Genomic DNA, 18,464 nt, shown 5'->3' with positions numbered 1-18,464 from the left:
GCACAGGTAAGCTAATGAATAACACTTTCACGTTCGTTCTGCCTAGACTTATAAAATATTAAGAATCATTTATTGAATTTATTGCATTCAAATGTTGTAAAGAAGATTAAAAGTATCACCGTCACAAACCATAGGACTTCTTAGATGCAATTTGTATAAGACTCGTCCTTTTTTCGTCCTCTTTTAAAAGCTCCGTTAGAGCAGAAAGATGTCATTAGATGAATAGCATCATATTAAAAAGAACACACTATCCATTTTCCATACACAAAAGCACTTCTGAGGGATCAAATAGAGCAAATTGTAGGACACCACTAACTTCTAACATGTACTTCAATCTTACTCCCCTTCAGCCACTATTGCCATCTGATGTCATTGGATTTCACTCTGACAATTTGTACGATTCATACAAACCAGCTCCTCGTACTAATAATTCTATCTGCCTAAGCCCCAAAAGGCAAGAATTTACACCAAAATTGAATTTCCTTCTCTGAGTTTATACCATCTATACACACTAGTCTCAGCATAGATTGAACCCTGTATAGCATCCAAAATGGGTACACTTCATATACCCTTCCTATATATCAACAAAAACACAATTTTCCTGCAACATATGAAGGATATGTCATCTTTATGGGGCAGATTTTGGGTACAAGCAAAGCAATGGAGAATCAATATCATAATAAGGACACCACTGGGAGTAATAATGGGTGAAGGGGTTTTTAACTTTGATAACGTTTTAATCAGGAGCAATTTTATGAAGAATCTGTATTTTGGATATAAATTAAAAGAAAAGTACGTTTGATATTGATTTTTGTAAAGTTCTACATGAAAAAATAAGTGATTTTTGGAAATTAATCCATGTGTGAGTCCAAGAATCACCTCAAATTCTGCTCTACACTTTTAAAAGTGATTTTAAAATTTGGAAAAATACCTAATTTTTATAAGAAAAGCACTTCTAGCCCCTGTCCTGAATCACACTCAGAAATGGGCTCTAAAGAAAACCAAGAAAGGCTTTTTGATAGTTTAGTTGCAATCTTACCAGAAAACCCAGAAAACTGTAAATGCTCAGAAGATGTGCTTCAGCTGGCACTTGAGGTCTTGTATCTCCTTCGAATGTCGCTAGAAAGATGGAGCCAACAAAAAAACTAAACCTTCAATACATAGGAGAAAGGACTTCTTGCATAGAAAGAAAAGGAAGCGGAGGCAATGAAAAACAATAGATTTGGGAAATACCTCATACAATGCCTTCCACCATAGAACAGATTTTTCTTGCAGCATACGCCATTCTGTAGCCAAATCAAATTCAATTGTATTGGGCTGAGAATAATGCGACGTCGAAACTGCATTTCTCTTCAAACAACATATTTAAAAAAGATATAAATACAGGCTACATTTTCAAGACAGATTACTTGAATGAACCATAATTTAGAGGAAGAAAGAACAAATTATAGGGAGGTGAGTCACCATATATTCAGGCTGCCTTTGAAATCTGATTTTGTCTATGAACAGATGCCCAACAAAGCTGGCTGGTTTACTTGGGTCAGTTGGCGCTTTTCTGTGACCAACAACTGGTCTGCATATTAAGCACAGCCGCTAAAAATTATCATTCATGTGTCAAAAACAGTAATACCATACTAGATTGCAGAAAAGAAGCAGCACCCTAATACCAAATTGTAAATTAAAGCTAAAAGTTATGCACAAAATGAAATATTTTCACTGGTATAGAGTTATAGGTGCAACCAAACAAAACATTTCTCCACTAGAATGCACTTGGATTCACAACCTAACAAGCATAACCATATGCTCCATAACTTAAAAGACCTATAACCAAACACAAACCAAGTACATACACTAAAAGCATATCCAATAAAACAACCAAACGGATATCGGGGCACTACAAACTGAACTTGCTCTTCTCACACAGCTCATCACTTCATCCAAGAGAAAGTGGATGCCACAAATGGAAACTAAGGTTAGTTTCTACATTATGTTAAGGTGGCAACTGAGAGTGCAGGGTGGTAGCTATGGAAGTTTCCACAGTGGAATGGGAGGTCAATGTTGTTTTTCTCAGTTCTCATCTTTAACATAGAACCTTCCTTTTAATTTAGTCCTGCTGGTCAGCTCAATGTCACAACTTGCTCAAAATGACCCTCCCTTGAGCTTATATAGAGGAGCAAGAAGCTTTTGGAACCATTTAAAGTCACCTACACTAGTGAAGAGGTGATAGAATACTAGAAAGGCCCAAAGACATCCACACATCTCTACACTAGTATGGAAGATAAGGAAAGTGTGTAGAGAAATCTAGAAAATTCAAGAGACATCTTATACATATCTTGTACATAGCATTTGTATAGACATTTCTAGAGAATTCTATAGTGGGGAACCTTTGTGGGTCCTAGAGAGTTCCTTGGGTGCCTATAAGGTTCATCTAGTGATCTATGACCAACCTTGCTTAACTCCTTGTTCCAAACCAGTTTTTGATGTATTTTTGACCCACGGATAATATGAGGATGTTGTAAGGAAACTTCTGAGGATGCTTTGATTCTTCAAATGTCTATGCTAAGAATACTGTATTGATGAAGATCAAAAATGGAGATACCTGCTAAAAGAGGAGGCAGATGCTGGTTTGCAGTGGACTCAAGTCCTTCGAAATTTCTGTGGAGGTGTATGGGGAGAGACGCAAGGGAATCATTGTGGAAAGGAGCAGAGGCTTTACTTCGTGGGTCAGGTTTGGAAATCTCAGTTTGTGCTGCTTGTTGGAAGGGGTGGAGGCATGCTGCCAGGGGTGATATTGTGCAGGGTCTTGTTAAAAGGTGGGAGGATGGAGGAAGAAGGTTTAAGTTGGAAAGTCGTGCAAATGAGGCAGGTAGGTTCTTATTGTGCTCTGTGGTTGACCCGGAATCAAAGAGATATTGTTTAGTGTTTCCAGAAGGAAAAAGTGTTTTGGGAGGATGGGTCTTGTTGGCTGAAAAGCTTTGCTTCCTTGGGAGTTTTGTCTCAGGATGAGCTTAGGGGAACTACTGCTTTCTATGGGACAGGGAGTACAGATGGGGAAACCGAGGAGAAAGCCAAAAAAATCCTATGTTGATGTGGCGAAAACAAGAGTGAAAAAGTTAAGGGAAGCAATGTGGTTATAGTTGGGGGAGAAAGATATCCCAAGCAAAAGGAAGTTAATGGACCGGTGCTTGGTTGGAAGATGGGGACAGTCTCCAATGTGGGATCCAGATATGTCCGCTCTTGAAAGTTGGGGGAGATCCCTGTGGAATATTAAAAGAGGGGTGAAGTTTGCGAGGCTAGGGGGCCCTCTCTTGCTGATTGAACTGGAGAATAAAGAAGAGGCAGATAAGGTGCTTTTAAGAGGACATAGATGGTTCAAGGAATTGATCCTACACTTAGATAGGTGGGATGTTCTCAAAATGGCGAGAGAGCCAAGAGTGTTTGGGTGAGAGTTGTGGGCTTGTCATTGCATTTTAGGAGTCAGGAAGCTTTTAGAAAAATCAGGGACTGTTGCGGGGGGTTTGTCACAGTGGATGAAGACACTACTAACTTTAAGGAACTACAATGGGCTAAATTATTAGTGAGATCTGAAGGTTTAGAGTGGTCGAGCTCCTTACAAGTAGCAGTAGGGTCTGTTTGTTATACTTTCCAGCTATGGTGGGAGGTGAAACCAGGGCTACTGGAAGTGGTTCTGGTGATCAAGAATGAGAAGGGTAAGGAGCGAGAGGTTAGGGATGACGGAGAAGGAGATTCACACGCTGGATTCAAAATGGTGAAGGAACAAACGCATGGGAAACCTGCAAAAGTGGCTGAGCCGTACAAAGTTGGTGAAGGAGGTTACAGAAAGAAAGCTCAGTCCTCTGGTACTGTGTCGGAAACAGTAATAGAGGCTGATGGGACAGAAGGAGGCCAGCATTCAGTTTGGGGGAGAAGCTCTTGCTTCAGGCCTGGGAAAAATCTTTTGTTGGGTCGGTAAAGAGAATCGGGGTGGGCGAGAGGGCCAAGTGCTTAAAGTCTTTAAAGATCTAGAGGAGATGGGCCGACCCATGATGGAGCCTTCTAAAGGCCCGATGGTGGTGGGATGACCCAATTTGGAGAACTTAAAAGGGGTTAGGGCTTCCGATGGGAGTCTCTGCGTCGATGGAGAGCAAGAGGGGGATTTGTTTGGTTCCCAGCTGAGGTCTGATGTAGGACAACCCTAGGATGGTTGCCTACACTCAAGGGTAGGTGGGCTAGGGTTTTATTTTTAGGGTGTAAGGAGAGGAACAAGGAATAAACTTTATGGTAGAGAAAATTATAAGATAAGAAATAGAGAGAAAGAAGAAACAATGAAGAAAAGATGGAAAACCTTAGAGTCTCACTAAGGCCTTCTAGGAGTCTCACCTAGAAGAAAATCAATGGAGTCTCACCATTGAGGATTGCAACCTTGCAATGAAAGAAAGTATAATATTATTCATCAAAATTCATTCCTTTGATTTACATTGATTAGCCTATTTATAGGCTTCTCTAAGAAATCCAAAGTCTACTAGGACTCTAATAACCTATCATGACTCAAATTCTAATTATATTATAACTCAACTAGCTAATCCTAATTAGACTCCAACAAATACCAATCCTAATTTAATTTCAAGTAATAATAATCCTACTTTAATTACAGTTAATACTAATTCCCTTTCTTGATATATATCTTGAAGATTCATCCTCATCAAGGTCGCTCCCTCCGACCGTTAATCTCTTAGAAATCACTGACGAAGCGTTGTTGGAGGAGGCTTCCAGGTACTCTGATCAAATACCTCATTCTTTGTTTTCTTTGGGGAAGCGGGAAATCTCTCTCTTTCTTCTACTCCTTCTGGGTGGGACGGGGAAGGTGTTGCCATTGCCAGGGTTTCCAATCAAGGAAAAGGTTCAAAAGCTATAGAGGGAGTTGTTATGGGCCCGTTAAGGATGATATTAGGGGATGGGAGGGAGGCCAAGGTCTCGGATTTGGCGGGTAAGGAGTCTGGGACTGTCCAGGAGGCGTCAGAGGGGGTTTCGGAAAGGGTCTCCCAAGAGGATGAGGAGGAGAGGGTCGAGGAGGGGGAACTGTGTTGACATTCTAATAGCTTGGCTAAGTTTAGCTGCTATCTAGCAATGTCGACGGAGGGCTTTGAAGGGGAAATCTTGTTTTTGCTTAAAAGAATGAAAGAGATGAAACTTCAAAAAGGAAAGTTGAATGGTAGAAAAATGAGGAAATTGGAGTCGTCAAAATTCGAAAGAGAATTGAGAAAGTTGGAATGGACAGTGAACTATCTCAGAGGAGGAGGAGAAGGGGGGGAGTACAAGCAGGACTAAATGAAGCACCATTTGCTTACTTGGAATGTAAGAGGGGTCAATAATTGCGACAAGAGGAAGGTGATCAAAGCTTTGATAAAGAAAAATAGGGTGGATCTAGTTTGCCTACAGGAAACCAAGATTCAGGAAATGTCAATGGGCATTGTTCGTAGTTTAGGAGTGGGTAGATTCCTTGAATGGGGAGTTGTAGATTCAAGGGGCGCAGCTGGAGGTATAGTGGTGTTTTGGGATAACAGGGTGTTGGAGTTGGTTGATCTTCAAAAAGGTTTGTTCTCTATTTCGTGCACTTTTAAGAGCTGCGAGGATGGTTTTACATGGACGTTTATAGGGGTTTATGGCCCAACACTGAGGAGGAAGAGGGAGAATTTTTGGGAGGAGTTGGGGGCCATTAAGGGGCTTTGGAATGGGTCGTGGTGTGTTGCAAGGGATTTTAATGCCATTCTAAGTCCGGAAGAGCGCAGCAGAGGAGGGAGCTTGAATTCAAACATGAGAAGGTTCTCAGAAGTTATAGAAGATCTAGAGTTAAAGGATCTGCTTATGGTTGGAGGCCTTTTACTTGGACTGGAGAGGTGAATAACCAGTCTTTTTCAAGGCTGGATCATTTTTTGGTTAATGAGGGGTGGGACAGTCATTTTGGAGATGCGAGGCAATTTGTTCTACCAAGACCCGTGTCCAATCACTTTCCGCTTCTTATGGACGGAGGGGACCTGAGAAGAGGCCCTTGCCCGTTTAGATTTGAGAATGTGGCTGAAAGTGGAAGGTGTTAAGGACCTATTGAAGTATTGGTGGGAGGAAGGTAGCTTCAGTGGATCCCCAAGTTTTATCTTGACCGAAAACCTAAAATTTCTGAAGGCTAAGCTAAAGGAGTGGAACAGAAACATAGATGGAGCAGATGGAGTTTTGGGATGCAAAGGAGAAAATCAGCAGACTGTCGTTGGAAGAGCTGGAAGCTAGAAATTAAGCGAGGGAAGACTATAAAAAATGGGTCTTACTTGAAGAAATCACGTGGAGACAAAAATCTAGGGAAGTGTGGCTAAAAGAGGGGGATAGAAATACCTGTTTTTTCCACAAGATGGCCAATGCTCACAAGAGGAGGAATAATGTGGACAGAATTAAGATTAATGGAGCATGGCTTAAGGAGGAGAATGGAATTAGGGAAGGGATTGCCATTGCTTTTAGGTTGTTGTCGTCTAATCCGGGGGAATGGCGCCCTTCTATTTTCGGGCTGCAGTTTGAGACGTTGGAGCCTTTGGACACTAGTGCATTGGAGACTCCTTTTACTGAAGAGGAGGTCTTCGACGGTCTATTAGGTTGTAATGGGGATAAAGCCCTGGGGCCAGATGGATTCTCTATGGCCTTTTGGCAATTTGCTTGGGATTTCGTGAAGGCTGATGTGATGTGTTTCTTCAAGGAATTCTACGAAATTGGTAAATTTGTTAAAAGCCTAAACGCAACTTTTATGGTCCTAATTCCAAAAAAAGCAGGGGCTGAAGCTTTAGGGGATTTTAAGCCTATAAGCTTGGTGGGAAGCTTGTACAAGTGGCTGGCCAAGGTCTTAGCCAATAGGCTAAAAAAGGTGGTTGGAAAGGTGGTCTCCAAGTCTCAAGGGCGTTTGTGGAAGGTAGACAAATCCTAGATGCAGTGTTGATAGCTAATGAAGCCATTGATTCGGTCCTCAAGAACAATGAGAGTGGTATTTTGTGCAAACTGGATATAGAGAAGGCGTATGATAAAGTGGACTGAACTTTTATTCTCACAGTTATGCAGAAAATGGGTTTTGGGGAAAAATGGATCAGGTGGATTAAGTGGTGTATATCCATTGCAAGTTTCTCTATGTTGATCAATGGAACCCCCATGGGCTTCTTCCAAAGTTCCAGGGGTTTGAGACAAGGCGATCCCCTTTCCCCCTACCTCTTTGTGATAGCTATGGAGGTCTTTAGTGCTTTCCTCAAAAGGGTCGTAGAGGGAGATTTCTTATTAGGTTGTAGGGTGAAGGGTAGGAGTGAAGAAGGGGTCCTAATTTCCCACTTGTTGTTAGCTGATGATACTCTGGTGTTCTGTAAACCTTCACAAGATCAGTTGACTTATCTCAGTTGGCTACTTATGTGGTTTGAGGCCGTTTCAAGTTTGAGAATAAATTTGGAAGAAAGTGAACTCATTCTAGTAGGGAGGGTAGAGAATATGGATGATCTTGCTTGGGAATTTGGTTGTAGTCTGGGAAGTCTTCCAACCACCTATTTGGGGATGCCCTTGGGTGCTCCTTTTAAGTCAGTTACAGTTTGGGATGGTGTGGAAGAGCGCTTCAGACGAAGGTTAGCCATGTGGAAGAGACAATATTTATCCAAAGGAGGAAGGGCGACTTTTATTCGAAGCACGTTATCGAATTTACCCATCTATCTAATGTCATTGTTGTGCTTACCAAGCTCAGTTAGACGAAGATTAAAGAAAATCCAAAGGGACTTCCTTTGGGATGGGGGCAATTTGGAGCGAAAGCCTCATTTAGTAAGATGGGAGTTGGTGTGTTTAAGTAAGTCGAAATGAGGTTTGGGGGTCAAATGCTTTTCCCTTCTCAACAAGGCACTTCTTGCTAAATGGAATTGGCGTTTCGCAAATGAGAGAGAGGCTTTGTGGAATCAAGTGATTAGAAGGAAGTATGGAGAAGATAGAGGGGGTTGGTGCCCTCGGGAAGTGAGAGAGGCTCATGGTATGGGGTTGTGGAAGGAATAAGGATGGATTGGAAGTTGGTGAGCGATAGGATGGTTTTCACAGTTGGTAATGGGAGAAGGGTGAGATTTTGGAGGGATAGATGGTGTGGGGATTCTCCTCTGTGTATGTCCTTTCCTTCTCTTTTTGCTTTGACTGTTGAGAAGGAAGCGTGGGTGACAGATATTTGGGACCCTTTGGCTGAGGGGGGTTGAGGGGGTTGGAACCCCTGTTTTTTAAGAGCGTTCAATGATTAGGAGGTAGAGGAGGCGGAAAGATTTTTGGAGAGGCTACAGGGTAAGAGAGTTATTGAGGATGTGAGGATATGGTGTCCTGGACTGAAACTAAGAGTGGTAAATTCTCGGTCAAGTCTCTCTATGTAGCCCTTGAAGCGGGTGGTTCATCTTTGTTTCCTTCAAGCTATATTTGGAATGTGAATGTGCAGTCTAAGATTAGTTTCTTTGCATGGGAGGCTACATGGGGCAAAGCCTTAACCTTGGATATGGTCCAAAAAAGAGGGTGGACATTGACAAATAGATGCTTTATGTGTCTTGAGAAAGAGGAGAACATAAACCATCTTCTCCTTCATTGTTCAAGAACAAGGGTGTTATGGGATCTACTTTTTACTTTATTTGGGGTGTCTTGGGTCTTGCCTTCTTCAGTTAGAGAGACCCTTCTAAGTTGGAATGGTTTTTTCTTGGGCAAAAAACGCAAGAAGACGTGGAGAGCTGCTCCTCTTCACATTTTCTGGACGGTTTGGAAGGCAAGGAATAGATTGGCTTTCAAGGATGATTCGTTGTCAATTCAGAGACTGAAACAGTCTTTTATCCTTACTTTTTGGTCTGAGACTAAGTTGTTCATAAATGATTGTCCTCTAACTATAGCTAATTTTATTGATTGATTGGGTTCTAAGTAGGTTTGTGGTGTTGGGCTATCTTTGTTTTTTTGACCTTGTTGAAGGACCCATATAGGTATTGTACACTTTGAGTCGCTTTTTTAGCATCTCTTTTATATATGAAATCTTTTTTACTTATCAAAATAAATAAATAAATAAGGGATGACCTCATTTGGCTAAGGCACCAAGCACTTGAGAGCAGTCAAGCATTGTAAGGTGTTCCAGTGCAATAAAAAATTCATTTCTTCAAGTATTGCCTTTGTTGCGCATCCTATCTTTCAAGTCGAGTAGCATTGCTTGCTTAGCATAATAACTAAGGATCGGGGAAAGGCTAACTTAGCAACGTTAGCTTAGGAAAGGGCTAAGCCCATGACATCAAGCTCCTGCCTTCATTCCACAAGCTTTGCATATGCATACCTATTCTCATTCATCTTTAGGATCATTCACTTTTGTCACTTTCCTCCCTAATCTTTATTCTCCGAGTCTTTTGTGTCTAGTAGTGTACCCCTTTTGTGATGTCCATAAGACAAGACTTCATCAATATGACATTTTTTGATATATGAAAGAGACAAGCTGCAGGCTATAAGAGTCAAAACATCTCCACCTTCCTTTTACCATCACAATATACAAAATCATAAATTCCCTTCTTATCAAACTCAACAATTGTTGGGGATCACATCTCTACCCCTTTTTTCATTATGATAACCTAAAACTATGTAACATATTCCCTCCTAATCAAACTTGCTCAATTAAGAAATTAAGCACCAAGAAGTAGCCAATATATCCAAAAAATTTAAAGCGACTTTGTGTAGGCTTGACACTCTACAACTTTTTAACAAATGAAACAAACCTTGACTTTGTTTGTGGTAGCTTACTAATTACATGAGTTGTATTCCTCGTATATTCAAACCAAAAGCTACTTGACACACTCATGGTTGGTAGCGTACTCTGACATATTTTTACAAGGATGTTCATTCTTCCTTAGTCATGCCATCCCACTCTGGGGTGCTTCAGCCAATCTATAGTCATATCATTTTATAGTCTCCCAAATATCTCGAGTATTCATCTGACGTATATTATACCCCTTTATCTATAAGTGAGCATCTAATCTTCCTTTTTTTTTTTTACTTTTGTTTTAAAACCTACACAAAATACATACCTCAAGCAAATCAACAATGAAGGTCAACAAGTGCATCTGATTAAGAGATGTTTTACTAAACTAAATACATCAATATAGATAGATTCTAGGGTCCTTTAGCTTTGAAACTTAATTCTTCATATGGAAGTTGACGCAATTTAAGATACTGACACCGAAACAATATTTCATGGATACAGTTGAGGAAAAATCCTTCAAAATTTATGCATATCACAAATTTGTACTGTGTTTTTCATGTCTTGTCTATGTATGCCAATTTTGCTGACATCAATGAACTTTAATTGGCTTCCATATGCCATAAACACACATAACTGCTTGAGGCAATCAGTTGTAATACTAATAAAAATTCTTTCTCTATCTTAAACACATGGTAAACAATCTAAAAAGGCAGTTGATAAACTCTAAACTCAGGAATACTCACTAACTTGTTAACGTGAACAATTAGAAGCAGTTATACTCAAAGACACTAAACTTTTCCTTATCACTTGTCATGTGATTGGAACATCCAAAATCAAGTACCAGTCATCACTGTAGTTGATTGCTTCAATCTTAGATATTGCTACTGTGACAGTGAAAGCTTTTATGTCATGTATAGTGCAATAACAATATGGTTGAAGTCATCCACACAAGTACACGAGGTTTTCACATGGTTCAATTAATTCTAAATCATTTCACAGTACCATAAATAATATTACAGATAAAAGAAAAAAAAACAGAAACAAACCCCAAGCTCTAAAACATATTATGATTCCCAGCTCCTAGTATCTATACCATGAACCCAAGCCTTGCTTCACTAGGTGTATCTCACTCTTCTTCACATCTCTACCTACCCACTGTAGATTTAACATATCCATTTCAATCTTATGAATTTCTCTATCCATGACCTAGAATATTTATAGGGATATTTGTAGCAATTCCTAATTCTAAGGGAAAAAGTATCTTATCAATATCTACTAAAAATTTAAATTTTGCATAAAGAAATACCAAATGAGATATTCCTTTTTGGATAAATTGTTGCCAATTGTTTCAAATTCCCCTTAGAGTCAATTTCAATGTCCTTGATATTTTCTTAATAAAAATTTTTGTAAAGATGATTTCCTATTTTTATAGAGGAATGATCCCATTATGACAATTCTTATAGAAATATGTTTTATTTTTATAACTAAACACAAAAATTATAGGGAGAGATTTTGATTGGAAGATGGTTTTTTTTTTCTTTTTTCTATTTTTCAGCTTCAAGTTGAACCACATAATTGTATGATTGTGTTTTCCATTTTCATTTTCTTATTGCTATTATTTATTTATTTATTTTTGTGTGGTTTCTTGCAAGAAACTGCTATCAAAGGTAAGATTGTTCGACTTAAAATAACAATAAAATAGAGGCAAGAAATTTGATGGAAGTAACAGTTTCAATATATGGAAGTAATGGTTCAATAGAGGTTTATCTAAAGCATTGAATGGTAGGGATACTCCAACATCAGGGATGTCTAATGAAGAGAATGATGAATATATGGAGAAAGCCCACATCACTACTAATTGCCAAGTTATAATTGAAGCCTGAAAGATTGATGAGAGAAGGGTGACACTTTTGAGGAAATAGGGTTGGAAGAAACTACACCCAAAACACACCTAATGAAACAACCAAACAAGGCATAGGGCACTCAATCCCAGACCTACTCATCTCATAGCATCATTTAGGAGAGCAACAGGATGCCATGAACAGTAACCATGTTCCCTTTAATACAGGGCTGTAATGAGTCATTACATCTGACCTTGGAGGTTCTGGATTTTTATGACCATGGCAGTGCTTAGGTGGCAACTAACAACAAAGGGCATTGCTATGGATGTCCCTAGAGGGCAGTGAAGGTTAATGCTGGTTTTCTCATAAACTTCATCTTCTTATTTAAATGCTAGGTATTATAAACACTGATCCCTCCAATAGGAGAAACTAAATTTCATTCATACTGAATATGCATTAATGGAGGAAAAAAGAGAAAGCTTTAATTAAACAACAAAAAATGCAACCAAATACCTTCCATCTGCCAGCATTAAACATCTTGCATTTAACTGAGATATTACCATATCAGCTGTAGCTTTCAACTTGAATATAACAAAAGCTTTGCCTGTTAGCACATAAGAGAATCAATTTGGATGCCTGCTTTGACCTTCTAAAGCAAATGAATCAAAAGACAAAGATCGATTACCAATTAAGGAATATAATTGTTTGATTAGCATACAGAGAACAACAGAGCCACAACAAAATACCATACCATTGTGTGGGCTAGAAAAAGTACCGCACTGTATCATCTTCGCAGTGGCCCTTACTTTAAAAGCATGCCATACCAGATCCTAAGGAGAAAAATGAACAGAAGCAATGAGATCATTGGGACTACACCATATGACAATGTTCCCTAGTCTAATATATGCTGCTCGATCTAGGCCACAACTAGCAATAGTGGTCAATATGAGGTAAAGGTATGATTGTTATATATATAGAAAAAGAAAATCCCACATTGCACCAGATAGCTTCCAAACTAAATTTAAGTTTCAAGCTTTGGACAAATCCATGACGACATACTTTTCATGCTATAGATGGGAATTTGTGTGTGTGTGTGTGTGTGTGGTTGAGAAAAGGGAAATTGTAAGAAAGGAATGAAAGATTAAACCTAAAAAGCACAATATCAAAATATGGTAGCTGGAAGTTCCAATCTGATGAGGCTACACAGAATCTAATGCTCTAATGGATCAAGGCTCCAAAATAAATTTCTGTTGTAAAACTTTTGAAGTTGGAATCTTTTCTAACACATGCCATCAACATAACGCAATAATAACAAGAACATATATGGTATTACTTAAAATGTACAGGTGCTAGTCAAGCATGCCTTGTTGGTCTATAACCTAGGAAGTTAAGCTTTTAGGTCAATTAATAGCTTAACATGGTATTGGAGCTCTGGCCAATTAGAGGCCTCGAGTTCAAGTCTTTTAATTTGTTTATTTTCCCCTCTATTTATATATTCGTCCACAATTTCTTATATGCCTACTATGATTTTCCCACATAAAGCAGCAATAACAAGACCATATGCAGTATTGCTTAGAATGTACAGTGTGTTAGTCTGGTATACATTATTGGTCTACAACCTACCGGTTTAAGTTTTTAGTCAATAGGCAGTTTAATGCAGTACTAGAGCTCCAGTTAAGATGCCTTGAGTTCAAGTCTTTCAATCTGCTTATTCTGCGTTTATCTATCTATTTGAGTGATAAAAAATATGTTGGTTTCTTGTTTTCTTAGATAGTGTTTGTTTTTTGACTGAATAGAAAAAATCAAAATATATATGATTTTCCCACATAAAGCAACAATAACAAGACCATATGCAGCATTGCTTAGAATGTACAGGGTATTAGTCTGGTATACATTGTTGGTCTACAACCTACCAGTTTAAGTTTTTAGTCAATAGGTAGTTTAATGCCGTACTAGAGCTACAGTTAAGATGCCTTGAGTTCAAGTCTTTCAACCTGCTTATTCTCCATCTATCTATCTATTTATCCATAACTTCTAATCTGCCTACTATGACTTGCCCACAAAGGTTAATTGGTAGCTTAAAGCAGGAGAACTTACAAATTTCAGTGTCATAAATATTAATCAATTCACAAAAAATAAATCAAGTTTGCAAGAATTCAACAAGAAGGCATGTTTGAAGCTTCAACTTGCATTATGAGGTGTAGCAAGAACTTCAACAAATCTAAAATATAGGTGCATAATCAAGTTCAACACAGTGACCATGGAGTTAAACAGCAAAAATCAGTAAGTGTATTAAGATAATGTGCAAGAGATTTTTCCAACCTAATTGGTAATAGAGAAATAAATAGTCTATTTTAGTTCTATTCGGAACTGAGATTGCATTGTCGACATATTTGGAAACTTTGTTTTCTATGATGCTTACTCATCTCAAATTGACAAAAAAAAAATGTTTGAAAAATAATGGCCACATAAAGCAAAGGTACAGAATGAAGATTTCCAAACTGAGAATGAAAATTCCATAGCAAAACAGGTGTATCAAATTTAAGGGGTATCTTACATACCTCGACCTCTGATGAAGTATAGAATCGATCTAGATTTTCTAGTAAAACCAGGGTGCCTTGTTCATGAGCCCTTTGTATTCTTTTATCCCAGGGCTTTAATCAAAAAGGAAAAGAGATAGTTAGGAGTTAATACTAATGGATAAAGCAAAGCATGTCAAAGAATATTCCAGACAGAAATCATGCAATCAAATCCTTAGTTGACTTAATAAAAGAGTGGAGAAATTCTAGAATAAATTTCTGCAGATACTTGTGAAAATTTTTCACTTCGAATAGTATTGTCCTTACTTGAGGAAACTATCCAGTACCTCATTGTACCACATATCTCACTGAGATCTAGTTGACAGTAAGAATAAATAAAATGGTCAATTATCTCATTAAAAAGGAAACTTCAAAATTCATTTCCTTAACAGTTAAAACCTTTCCTTAATCATTTTTATATCCAAAGGAATTTTTCTTTTCAGTTTTGCAACACATGCAGATGCTCCTTGCTGACTGCAAACTCTTATATAAAAGACTAGAAAAAATTTTATGCATTAAAAAATATTCCATTTTATCTTGCATTTTGTTACTTCAAACTTTGCCTTATTATTCTTCTTTCTCCGACTTTATTTTTTCTCCAGCACCAGAAGCCTTTTGATTTATTTTGCAAGCCTCCTGGGGAAAGGTAGTCTCATTGTTGGTTTTGAGCACAATCAGGCGATGAAGGGGAATTCCACTGTAAGATTAAAGAATGGCTACTCACTAGTTCTTTGAACCAACTCCTCCTGTCCTGCAAGAATTAAAAGACAAGATTTCAAAATAAAGGTCAGTCATAAAAATGCAACTAGCAATTTGAAGTAACAATTTGTGCACAACCACAAATCTGCTTGTGCAATAGTCCTCTTGGTCTAATAATTTGTTTCAGGAGAAAAGGAGATATATAATGTTTCAAGGTAAAGACAGGGGAATCCCATTCCCTAATAACACATCTGTGTATGTGATATTAGATTTTCTTAAATTATAAAAGCAAATATAAAAACTTTGCCACTTGAAGACATACAACATTTGACTGTTTAATACTTTCAAGTAGTCAGGAATCGAACTTGTGACAAACTGATTGTGGAAGAAGAGAAATGATCTTAAATCATCAAAACTTACAGCATCCAGCCTCCTAGTATCATCCATGGATCCAGTGCGAGCTTTGATGCCCTCATTCTGTGCAGGTTGTGGAGCTGCCTTATCAGGAATTGTGATAGCTTTCTCATCAAATTTCACCTTTTTAGGGCGTGCCCTATTCTGGCTAGTTGAATCTTTGGGATTCAGATTTTTTTCTTCATGTTTAGGTAATCCTGGAAGAGACACAGTTAACTTCTCAGGGTCCCTTTTAGAAGCAATTCGCAATGGCAGCAAAGTTCTCATGTTACTTCTCTCCCCTAGTTCTGATGGAGGAGAGGTATTGGGCCCAAGTCCTGGCAACTCTTTTTCAGTACTGAGTAGAAGCTTTCTCTTCTTAAGAGGCCACATGTCTAATGTACTCATATCTGATTTGGAAGTTGAATCAATTGTTTGAGTCCTGACCTCCAAATTTGCTTTGATATTGCGAGGATTAAGTAGCTTTTGGTCCTTTTTCCTGTTGAAAAAGTATTCCACTGCAATGCATATAAATGGTTGAAAAGCACAAAAAAGATAGAACTTCCATATAAATAGTTGAAAGGTTAGTCCATTAGAGTTTGTTTGACTGCGCTAACTGTAGCAGAATATTTGTGAGATGTTAATGTAATTCTATTTATTCTTTTACACACGCTATCACACATAAATATATATAGATATATTCAACAGTAAGCAGGACACCATTGCAAGGGACCAACAATTGATCTGAAATATTTATGAGAAAAGGTGTAGATGCCTTAAGGGGCAGTACAGTCAAAATGTGAATCTAAGCAGTAATCCTTTATTTTTCGAGGAAAAAAAAAACACATTCATGATGGTACCTGGTAAATGAGAAAATAAAATAAAACTTAAAACAGACCTTTAATTCCATCTATTAGATCTGCAAAATTATCTGAAATTTTGAGGCTCCCAATGTCAAAGGTACGATAAAACATGTAATCGGCCTCTCTTAGTTCTACTTGAGACACTCGAGGATTTCTCTTGTCATTAGATGTGCAGACAACTTTGCATTTTCCACCCAGAGCTTCCTGAAATGAATAAAACATAAAAGAAAATACATTTTGACATAACCCTGAAGAGACTTTTGTCAAGTATTCTACAAGTATAAAGGAGTTGCAACCTACATGAAAGGAAAAAAACCCTACCTAGGTCCCAATTACTAGCAAAGAAAACTTAGATAGATATATGCAAAATCAAATCCCGACTAATAGTACGATTATTGTTTCTCCATCAAATTCTCTAACGAATATTCTGTTAGAACAAGATCTACGCATAGTCATCTAACATTCAATTGGCACACATGTAGACTTCCCCTATTAATTGTACACATTCAACTTTCCATATTGTCAACCTTATACCTAGCGATAAATTTTTTTTTATACGTAAGATTTTTATTTTTTATTTTTTATTTGTTAAGGTAGGAGGTCTTTGCTAGGATTCCAACTTGAAACCTCCTACAACCCCACCAATGATAAATTAAAATGAATTTCCAACCTATTATTGAGGATTGGATCATCTTAGAACAAATCCAAGGTTTTATTCAGTTCTTGGAAGAAGACAGGGAAAAGGTAAAGATGAAAGGAAAGGAAAGAGAAAAGGAAGAAAATAAAAATAAGAAGTTGTCTATAAATTTATCCTCCAATCTCTTCCAAATTTTCCTTAATATATGTATTTAAGAGGGAATTATTTAGCTTTGCATCAAAAATAATAAATTTATTGACATAAACTCAAAGGTAGAAAGAAGGATGTCACACTATACAACTCGAGGGGGTTAAAAAGTCCCCTACAAAAGATGTCAATTAACAAATCTATAACTTGATTCCCTAAATGCTGCCCAAGCTAAAGAGATCTTGAGTCACCAACAATATCTACAAGTTAGTGAAAACACCTATCAAACTCACATGGATTATTTTCTTCTTATACTCACAAAATAATAAGTGCAAAATCACCTTCATCTAGAGATTGGAGAGCATCATCATCCTCACCTGCTGCAAACCATCTAAAAATGCTAAAATCTCTATTTCAATGGACAAACCTTTTCATGCATATCCTGGAAAAATGTACCATAATGTTCTCTAAGCACACTTCCCATCCCTAACCATCTTGGGTCACCTACAAAACATCCATTAAAGTTAACTTTAATAAATCTAATAGAAGTAGCTTTTACTCTAAAAGGAACTCCTCGATAGTCCTCTTAGACCTACAAAACAGGTTCTAGTTTAGCAGCATCAAGCACAAAGGAGTTCCAAAAGAGGCTTCAGTTATAGAAGTCAAAAGAGAAGAAAGGACATTAACCAAGTCAGGGATGCCCTCCACATTAATTCATCCATCCTAAAAATTCTAGCATTCCTCTCCTCCCAAATAACTCAAATTAAAGTGAGAGTAGTTAAATGCCACATAACCTTGTCTCTAGTAAGCCTCCCAAAGCTGCCTAAGAAGATGACTTCATAAATGTCACTCATTTAGGGGAACAGTCCATACCAAAACCCCAAAGATACTAGGTAATGAAGGAAGAGGTGATCAACATATAACACAATGATTTGAGCTGAGAGCTTTATAAGATCTCATCTGCAACAAATTATTAGCATTGACCTTCTTATCAACCACAAATCATACAAAGGTCTTTACCTTCCATACAGCTTTAGATTTCCAAATGAAGTCAACTAGAAAGAAAGGGACTTGGTTCTCAAATTAAGAGAGCAAAAAAGAAATAATCTTATGAAGAACAAGTCTGAGTCAGTTACTTTTTTGTTAATAACAATATTATCATATTCAAATTTTGTAAACTCATTTAACAAATTTAGAAGAGTAGACTTGCAACTTCATATTCTTTAGCACCTTGATGCATTTATTTTTTATTTTTTTAGGTGGGGGTTAGTGGTGTTGTAAGATCAAATACTCAATGATAAATATCATCTGAAGAAAGCTTCTCAATAAATATTGTATATAACCCTACCACTTTCTATCTCACCTAATAAATCCTTGAAGGAAATCTTCATATTATATTTATCTTTTGAAAAAAAAAAAAAATCCACCAGGTTCCAATTGAATTCTTTCAAGATGACAAATTTTCAGCAATATTGGCAAAATACAAATACATCAGCATCAAAATAGGTAACAGGTTTGAATCAATGGAAAACATAATTTTAAAAA

The 18,464-nt window shown here is 37.7% G+C and overlaps 1 protein-coding gene across 5 annotated transcripts in view; it reads right to left on the bottom strand.

Annotated features, from left to right (window-relative positions):
• Nucleotides 1-181: 181 nt before the first annotated feature.
• LOC117922073 (protein ANTI-SILENCING 1-like) overlaps nt 182-18,464 on the bottom strand; it is a 32,739-nt gene continuing 14,456 nt past the window's right edge. The window contains exons 3-12 of one of the 5 annotated variants that reach the window (XM_034840079.1): nt 16,171-16,339; nt 15,300-15,790; nt 14,905-14,931; nt 14,163-14,255; nt 12,353-12,431; nt 12,115-12,205; nt 1,465-1,573; nt 1,234-1,350; nt 1,040-1,127; nt 182-601 (exon numbers count right to left, since the gene is read on the bottom strand). In XM_034840079.1, the coding sequence (XP_034695970.1) occupies nt 1,080-1,127; nt 1,234-1,350; nt 1,465-1,573; nt 12,115-12,205; nt 12,353-12,431; nt 14,163-14,255; nt 14,905-14,931; nt 15,300-15,790; nt 16,171-16,339 (1,224 nt within the window). In that variant the 3' untranslated portion in view covers nt 182-601; nt 1,040-1,079. The remainder of the gene's footprint in view (nt 602-1,039; nt 1,128-1,233; nt 1,351-1,464; nt 1,574-12,114; nt 12,206-12,352; nt 12,432-14,162; nt 14,256-14,904; nt 14,932-15,299; nt 15,791-16,170; nt 16,340-18,464) is intronic. The other 4 variants (XM_034840077.1, XM_034840078.1, XM_034840081.1 and 1 more) reach the window with 4 other exon arrangements.

The sequence above is a fragment of the Vitis riparia genome, chromosome 9 (assembly GCF_004353265.1).
Source record: "Vitis riparia cultivar Riparia Gloire de Montpellier isolate 1030 chromosome 9, EGFV_Vit.rip_1.0, whole genome shotgun sequence".
In the NCBI taxonomy this organism is placed as follows: Eukaryota; Viridiplantae; Streptophyta; class Magnoliopsida; order Vitales; family Vitaceae; genus Vitis; species Vitis riparia.
The sequence above is the reverse complement of the archived record's forward strand: the minus strand, read 5'-3'. Positions and strand labels throughout refer to the sequence as shown.